Genomic DNA, 9,430 nt, shown 5'->3' with positions numbered 1-9,430 from the left:
AAAAGTTTGCTTAAAGAAATTTCAACGTCTTCACCCATCTCATCATTTCGTCGCCACACTGAATCGTTGCTTATGGAATAGTTTTTTATTGCATTGGATGATGTAAAACTGTTTCTAAAACTTCCTTGACAACCGGCAATATCAACTCTACTCCGATGGTTTGAGCTTTCCCAGATTTAGCAATAAATTTTGATATATTATAAGAAGCGATCAAACCAATGTCGCATTTTTGTGATGACGTTACTAGTAACCCTGAGACCGAAGGTGCCTTCAGAAACGTGAAAAAAGACGTACGTCAAAAATGACAAATCTATATCTAGTTTTTTTGCAAATGCTCTTGCTAACGGTAAGATTTCCTTACCTCATTAGATAAAACTTTATTACAAAGTAAACACATAGGTAATTGAGAGTTCAACAGTAATTGAACAAATCCCAACTTCAAGTACGTGACACTGTATTGATGACACTTCTTTTTGTCAACCGACATTGTTGGTGTCAGCAAAATACAAACGATGAAAGAAAATCAACTATTTCTCAAAATTAATAAATAATTTATGATACTATAAAGAACTAATTCGCGTACGTACCTGGCCAAATAAACTATGAGATCTAATCGAAACTGGGGAAAAAAACCGCAAGAAAGCTAACGAAAACCATTATAAGAAACACGGGTCCAATCAAACATTCATACTGAAAGCGCATGTACTGCAATTTCCACCAAATGGCTTGAATGAGTCAGAGGCAAAAACTACTGGCTCATGCGCTGAGCTGTGTTGGTTGGGATCGAAGAATAGGTGTCGTGTAAGTTCATTTTATTGCTGTTTCAAATAGTGTATAGGATAATCTTTATTTATTATATTAATTTAATCTTTTTTTTCTTCATTATAATTTTTTTTATTAAATTAATCTTTATTTAATAATTTTATTTGTAAGTTTTAAAATTAAATTTGAATTAATACATGCTCAACGCCCCCTTTCCGCCCAAAACATACCCAACGCCCCCCTACTGCCCAAAACAAGTTCACCGCCCCTCAGCATAGTCCCACCGCCCCCGTTGAGAACCAATGGTCTATATTCAGCTTTTGGGAGTCTATATATGTATAATTTTAAAAGTTATCCATACTTTATCTCGCAGATATTTTTATTGTGACACCTTCAACGATGTTTTCGAGAATTTTAACCATAACCAAAATTGCAGGACCATTATATTTGAAACAAATGTTTTGTTGTCAAATTTTTTCGAAAGTTAATTCATAAGTAAAAAAATTAAACATTTTTTAAACCGTTCGAAATGCTATATTAACATATTTTTATTTGGCTAAATTATCAAGTAAAAATAATTTTCCTTAATCTATCTAATATTAATTTTTGAAAAATTTCTTACACCTTACTAAATAAATAATAGATTGCTTTTCCTTTTTTTTTTTTTTTTTGGTCAAGTAAAAATAAAAATCAGTGTAATACAAAAAGATCTAACTTGGCGTTGCCTTTTCCGTTGATTATTGTCCTTAATATGTATTGTTTATAATTCAATCCGAAATTCGAAACAAATTCATAAGAATAGTATTATTACAAAATTTTGACAGAAAAAAATTTTTAAAAGATAAAAATTATTCTATACTCTTTCTTTTACCTAGTCTTGTTTCTTATAGTAAAATGAAGTTTGTTTTAGATACATTTTCGAACAATATTAGTTTATTAAATAATAGATAACTTTATGAGGAAGAAGTAAACAACTGAGTAATTTCTTGTTAAATAATAAGAACTATCCGAAATCCATGCTAATTTTCAATTAGTTAAATTGCTTTATTATGACGCAATAAAAGAAGTATCTTATTTAGTTTTAAGAATTTTACTCACATTATTAATAAATTACTTTAGAGTATCACTTGATATTAAAATTGTCACAGGAAGTAATCAGTTTAGTTGGGAAAAATGTTTTTTATATAAACTTAATTACATATAATAAACTTTATTATATGGTTTTTATGTAAACTTAAAACTTTTAATTTAATTTAAACTCAAAATGATATTTCATCTCGTCTCGTTTCTTTGCAGTCATAAGATTTTTCATTTTGAAAAAAGATTTTTGAATGCGCTAGTTATTTTTTAAAAAATTCAATAAGTGTCTTTTGTATTCTGTTCAATATTTTTTTCAAATTTTATTTTTGTATAAATATCAGATGCGATAATTTAAAGGAAATGCTTAAAACATGAAGGAAAATAAAACAGAATTTAATTTATTTTCTCTTTATTTATTTATTTATTGTTATTATTATTATTTTTTTTTTCATTTCCTTCTTTGCTTGAAAATTTTTAAAATAATTTGAAGAAAAGAAAAATTATTAAAATAATGTTTGCAAAGTAAAATTTTAATATTTCAAAATTAGTGAGCTTTAAAAATGAGTAAGGTGTACCTTCTGGCAATTTGAAAGAAATAAAATAAGTCAAAATCTAAACTAAGTTAAAATCTTTTCCAATTAAGTTCGCAAAGTAAAATTCAATTAATGAACGTTATCAAAATATCTAATTTGCAGTACTCATAATGAAATGCGGAACATTATTAATAGAGATATTTCAAAGTTTATTCAAAATAAACAAATATTTAATTAAAAGAAACAAACTTAAAAGTAGTTTTCGATAATATATCCCCCCCCCCCANATTTTTCTAATTTTACCATGAAGAACTTCAATTTAAAAAAAAATAATAATAATAAAAATTAAACAGCAATGAAAGCAACGAAATGTTTGATTTGGTATTAGCAAATGAAAAAAAAATTAAAATAAATAAATAAATAAAATAAAATAAAATGTTAAAATAATTTTTCCCCTCACCAAAAGCTTTTGCTATCTGTACATTTTAACTACTAATGTAATATAATCTCTTAAAACTCACAACTCCTCTGTTATAGTGATTTATGATAACAGCTATCTCCACCTCTCAATTAGTACCTTAGAGCAGTGGTTCTTAACCTTTTTAAACCGCGACCCAAATTTGAGAAATATGTTCATGTCGCGACCCAAAAAAATGTCAAAATTTTTTCATTGCTTTATTTTAAATCGTAATTTTGAAAAATCTTCGATCCTACGATGATGATTTTTTTTAACTTACAAATTTTTTATTTATTTTTTTAATAATAAAGATAAACAAAAGTACTTTTCGATCCAAGGAAAATTTAATTAATAATCAAGTGTTTTTAATAATTTTTATTGACCAAATTAAAATATATTTATAACTTTTTGAAAATAATTGACATTTTAACTTATTCCAAAAAAAAAAGAAATATCAATACATATGTTAAGTCTTTTAAATTTTAAATGCAAGTCATACAGTTTTAATGAGAACCTTGTGCTTGAATACATTTTGAAAGATCTTCAAACCTCGGTTGAATGCTTGTCAAGGAGCACCTTATATCTATTTCAGGATTTAACTTGTTCCGGTAATTGTTTTTGATTACACACAGAGCCGAAAAACCAGCCTCACACATATATGTTGTTGAAAAGGGCAATAATACTTTTAGGGCTTCTTTAACAATTATTGGCTTTTCGGTTTTTAATTTTAACCAGAAAGCACATAAAGATTCAGTGTTTTTGTAGAAATTGTATCGAAGTGCTTGGTCACTTTGTATTTCTATTAATTGTTCTTGAAATTGATTAATATTAACAAATTCCTCATGCAAATCACTTACATCAAAATTAAATGGCATTCGAACCCAATTATATTTGAAAACATCGTCTGCAGGGAAATATCGATCAAAGTCTGCTATTAGTTTTTCTAAATGATTAATAATAATTTTCTGTATTTCAAAATCTGTGATATCAATATTATTGTCTTCAACAAGTAAATTAAGAGTCGGGAATGAAGCAAGTTTCTTTACTTCAACCTTATTTCTCCATAATTTGAGTTTATTTTTAAAACATGTAATTTTTTCAGTTAATTCAATAATAGTATGATTACGTCCTTGCATAGACGTATTTAGATTATTTATTTCAAATAAAATATCTGACAAATAAGCAACTTGAGTAATCCACTTCAACTCGGAGAATTTAGATGCTAATGGGTGTTTCTTTTCTCTCAAAAATAATTCGACTTCTGTCCGTAATGATAATACTCTTTGAACAACTTTGCCCCGGGACAGCCATCTAACTTCAGAATAATATAATAAATGTTCGTATTCTGCACCAGATTCGAAGCACAGTTCGCGGAAAATTCTACAGTTAAGAGCTCTTGATTTGATAAAATTGACTACCGCAACAATTTCATCCAAAACGATACATAATTCGGGTGACAATTTTTTTGAGGCAAGATTTTGTCTATGTAACAAACAATGAATCGATATAATTTGTGAATTCATTTGTATTGCTCTTGTCGAAAATCCCTTTTGAGATGCTGTCATGGCAGCTGCACCGTCAGTGCAAATACTGAAACACTGATTCCAATTTAACCCTTCTTCTTTAAAAAACGAATCGACCATAAGAAAAATATCTTCACCTCTAGTTGTTGTTGACATTGGTTTGCAAAATAAAATGTCCTCCTATATATCTGTTAAACCTGGATACCGCACGTAAACCATGAGTTGAGCATCTTTACTTACATCTGTCGTTTCATCCAGTTGAATACTAAATAAACCAGCAATTTTTATAGCAGAAATAAGTTGATTCTTAATATCAAATGACATGTCATTAATTCGTAAACGAATTGTATCATTTGATAATGGTATCTTTTGTAATTTCTTTGAACTTTCATCTCCGCACATGATACGTGCCATGTCAATGGCAGCAGGTTTTAAAACTTTTTCAGCAATATTATGGGGTTTCTTTTGTCTTGCAATATGCCAAGCCACATGAAAAGAAGCAAGTGTAGCTTGTTTGGCAGAATTTATAAAATCACTACTACTTGGTGCATCCAAACGCTGTCTTTTTAAATGGGCTTCTTTTCTTTCGAAAAAAGTACGATCTTTTTCCTCAAAGGAAAAATTTTTATGTTTTGCATCAAAATGTCTTTTAAGCTTGTTCGGTTTCATTGATTCATTACTTAATATTTCACTGCACAACACGCATTGCGCCTTGTTCACTCCTCGATCATAAATGCAAGTAAAACCTAATTCTAAAAATGATTCCTTGTATTCACGTTTTGCCATTATTAGGGTGATTACAATTTTACAATACGCACTGCAGCTTGATCACTCCACTATTAATAATAAGACAAAATTTGTTACTAAAATGCGCTTCGCAATGGCAATAAGCCACGCCCGTTTTCGGCTGTCGGAGAAAGCTCTTCAGCAGCCGCTGTTCCGTCCTTCGTTATTATGAACCGTTTTAATTATTCTGAACGAGGATTAAGGGTATGGAGTTACCCAGGTACCTCATTAAGCCTAGGCTGAGTAAGCCACAATGACTTCTTCTAGGAGGTGTTGGTATTACTTATTATTTGGTGTATTACTAACTTTTTTGGTTCGACTCAGCGCGACCCAAGAAATATGCTTCGCGACCCAATTTTGGGTCGCGACCCATAGGTTAAGAACCGCTGCCTTAGAGGAGATATTAGGGTAGAGAGAGCCAGTCTATTGTTTGGGCTCGGAAAACTTGTTCAAAGATGGGGGTTACCTTTTTGGCGAAAAATTCATAGCTGGCGATCGCATCGTACAGGAATATTTTTAAGAGTACATAAAGATTTTTCTCTTTTTTTTATTTTATTTTGAATGCTTTCCCAATTTAATTCGTGATTGTAAGAAATAAGTTTTCTAATAAAAATACATTATAACATGTGCGCTACATTTAATTATATGCTTTTAATTGCTTAATCATAAAAAGCTAATAACATATTAGTTAGGCATGATTTTACCAAACAATGAAATAAAAATAATGATTTTTTGAATCGAAGATACATTTGAAAGTATATAAAATATAAAGAAACAATTGAAAATGATTATATGTATTAATTATTTTTGTCAAAAGGTCATAAGAGATAAGAATTTTGTCCATCAAATGAATCCGCAGTAAAATGCTTAGAACATAACACACTATTATTGGATGCTATGAATTCTTCTCTGTGGACGTCTACTTCCCATACTTTTTGTTTTATCTCATCTTTAGGAAATCTATGTATAAACAGTTAGCTATTAATACTGGGTGGTTTTAAAATTATTATTAAACAAATAAAATAATAAAGAAACATGCTGAAAAATACATAACAATTTTTTTAAAACTAAATTAAAGTTGAAACTATTAACTGAAATGATTTGAAAAAATCTCATAATACACTACACATTTAGTATCTGATTTTTAAAATGCAGAATATGTGTGAATAAAAAATTAGCAATTTTATATATGAGTTAAATAATTATGTAAATTGTTACTAAAAAACAAATTAATTTAAAAGAAAATGTGCGTCTTCTATTAGTACAAAGAAGAATTATTAATTCAGGTTAAGATTGATGGGTCAGCTTGTCCATGAAGTAAAGGCGGGCGGTACGCAATGCTAACCACATTGTCACTATTATGACTGTTGATCAGTAAATTGTGCTAGCTTAACCTTCATGACTTTCAGGCACTCAACGGGCTATTGTGAGAATGCTTTACTTTAAGAATTGTTAATACTTTACTTATATTTTATTTTTTCTTATAAAAATATTTAGTTAAATTTTTAAATCATACTTCCCTAACATTTATACATACTTTACAATGAAAGCCTTTTATAATTAATTTTAATCAATGCATAATTTTTCTTATTTAGATTACGTATAATAATTTAAAAAAATTTAACAGGGCAACTGAAATGGCAATTTTTAATTTTTTTATTAATATATATATACACTGGTATGCAATTCATCTTTTACATAACTTTTCTATGGTTTTAGTGTTATTCATAATTTTTCTGATAAAAACAAAATATTTTGTTTTATTTTTAAAATGAATATTAATATTTTTACATGCTGCACAATTTGGAATTCTAGTTTGCCTGCCTATCGATAATAATTTATTTCAACCAATTCATACAATTAAAATTTTAGTGAGTTAACATAACATAATAATTTAAATTAAAATAACAAATTTTGGTTTTGTTATTCGTCACTTTATTTTATTTAAAAAAAGTATTACGAAACTCCATATAAGAACATACTATCTACCTGTTGTTTGAAATATTGATAGTTTTCGACTTAATTAACATTTTATATTAAAAGAATTAATTAATGTTCAAAAAAAAAAAAAGAATTATTCACTTTTTATTTCTAGAAATCAAAATAAAATACATATAATAATAATAAATAGCTACTCGTTTGATAATACTATAACAATTATTTAATAATAGGGCCTATTATTAATAATATAACCTATAATAACCTAGTTAATATTTTCCTGAACAATAAATGTACAGTAATAAATATAAAACTTCCTACATAAATATGAATATCCAAACAATTTTTCCTATATAATAAAAAAAGTATTCTTGGACTTATAAATTTTATTTAAAAACGTAATTTTTAAAAGATAATTTTATTTTCGATCCAAAAAATTATTTTTTACATGAAATGTACTTTCATATCTTTTTAAGTCTGTACAACTAAAATATATAATTAAATTCACTTGAAATTATTAAAAAAAAATTATTTTAACGCATCATTATAAGTTACAGAGCGAAAATAAAATGCGATTTGTTTGTAAACATTGGCGTGAAAAAAATGCGCCAAGTTCGATGCACGTGCTCATCAAAAAAGGAGTAAAAATATCAGAATATATATCTCAATATGAAATTTAATTGAAATGAAAATGCCTATAAATGTTAACTACATTATAATCTATTAATTTAAATAAAAATATAAAAAAATAATAGCTATTTTGCTAGCTGAAAACCAATTAAATTCATTTCATAACCTGACATGCGAACATAAAAATTGCAAATAAATGTTTATAAGTGAATATAAAAAAATAAAAATCTTATTTGTGAAATGTAAAATGTCCTCCTTTAATGAATTTTTCGTCACACCCGTATGCTCAGCAGTATACTACCATTTTTTTTAAATTTTATAGTTCAAAACGCAGCTCATCAATCCACCTCCATAGTAAAAGACTGGGTTTACTGGAGGGAAAGTCGTCCAGGAATCACGTGACGATGTTCTTTGCAACGAGGGATGGGGGACTGGTTCTCTCTACCTAAATTACTCCTTTAAGATTAGTACCCAGTCGGCGGTCGTAGGGGAAGGAAAAAACTTGGGCCAGAACCAGACAAAAACTTGGGCACGCCGCTAGAGCGGCAGACAGGCAACCCGAGTTATTCCCGTCTTGCCGCTTTACGTGTAGAAATCATGCCCGAGTTATTACGGGGAGGGTTAAAGAGGCGGAGTATTATTACGGATTAATACGGAGGAGGCCAGGAGGGTTAAAATACTTGCAGCTGATATTACAAAAATAAATGATATTCGTGACAGAAGTCACGAATATCATTTATATTTGAATTTTCTGATAATAAATCAGTGAGTCGATTAAACTTTTCAATTTCAATTGCGCATTGGATGTCGTGGTTATTAATATGCAATGTTTGCTTAAGTGAACCATCAGTTTATATAAAGGGAAAAATTTGACTTCAACTTTATTCCTTCGCTGGAAGATTCTCTGACAAGGTAAGATTGAAGCTTTTGGTTTTTCTTCCTACTAAGATTTAAAATAATAAAAATAAAAAGGAAAAGATTGTAAAAAATTCGGAAGATTCAAATAATTTAATATAGGGTATTTTTTTTTTTTTTTTTGAAAATTATTTTAATTCAATAAAATAGAGAGTTAGGGTTTGAAATTTTTTGACGAATTCCCACAATACAATATAAATGTTTTTGTTGGAATTCTTATTTCTTTATAAATGTTATTATGTTATTATTAGTCACTTTTTATGGAGGCGTTCTCTCTCCCCCCCCTCCCTGTTTCTATCTCGTCAGTAAGATTTTTTGTAGAAAAACCAAACCATTTTCCTTATGCATTAGTTAATTTTTTTAAAATAAAAATTATTTTCTTAAAGAAAAAATAACATTTTTTAGTAACAGTTAAGAGCATAAAGGAATAACACATTCAAAAAGTTACTCATGCTACGTGTTTTTTTAAACAATTTTTTTTTACAATTTTTTCCATATTAAAGAGTATAAAAGAGAATTCCTACATCATAAAGACCTTTTAGATCTTAAGCTCTTCTATTGCTGGTTTTGTTTTTATGTACGCAAACTATCAAACTTAGCTAATTAAATAAATAAAAATGAGCAGAAACTACGATAAGATAAAAAAATATATAACATTTGATAAATAGTTGGAGAATTACCAAATCTTAAACTTAAAGTAAAAAATACCATGTGGGCCATTCTACAGACCACAAAAAGGCAACTATAGAGTAGAAATTTGAGATTCTGAAAGGGTCATACATGTTTATGAAATTAATAAAGTTTTT

The 9,430-nt window shown here is 28.1% G+C and overlaps 2 protein-coding genes across 2 annotated transcripts; both read right to left on the bottom strand.

Annotated features, from left to right (window-relative positions):
• Positions 1-3,335: 3,335 nt before the first annotated feature.
• Positions 3,336-4,511, bottom strand: LOC122273043 (SCAN domain-containing protein 3). Its single transcript, XM_043057099.1, has one exon. It carries the CDS (start codon positions 4,509-4,511, stop codon positions 3,336-3,338), a length of 1,176 nt encoding a protein of 391 aa, XP_042913033.1.
• Positions 4,512-4,535: 24 nt separating this feature from the next.
• LOC139426657 (zinc finger BED domain-containing protein 5-like) lies at positions 4,536-5,141 on the bottom strand. Its single transcript, XM_071186201.1, has one exon. It carries the CDS (start codon positions 5,139-5,141, stop codon positions 4,536-4,538), a length of 606 nt encoding a protein of 201 aa, XP_071042302.1.
• Positions 5,142-9,430: the final 4,289 nt, after the last annotated feature.

Source organism: Parasteatoda tepidariorum, chromosome 1 (assembly GCF_043381705.1).
Source record: "Parasteatoda tepidariorum isolate YZ-2023 chromosome 1, CAS_Ptep_4.0, whole genome shotgun sequence".
Classification (NCBI taxonomy): Eukaryota; Metazoa; Arthropoda; class Arachnida; order Araneae; family Theridiidae; genus Parasteatoda; species Parasteatoda tepidariorum.
This window is presented reverse-complemented; position numbering and strand designations above follow the sequence as displayed.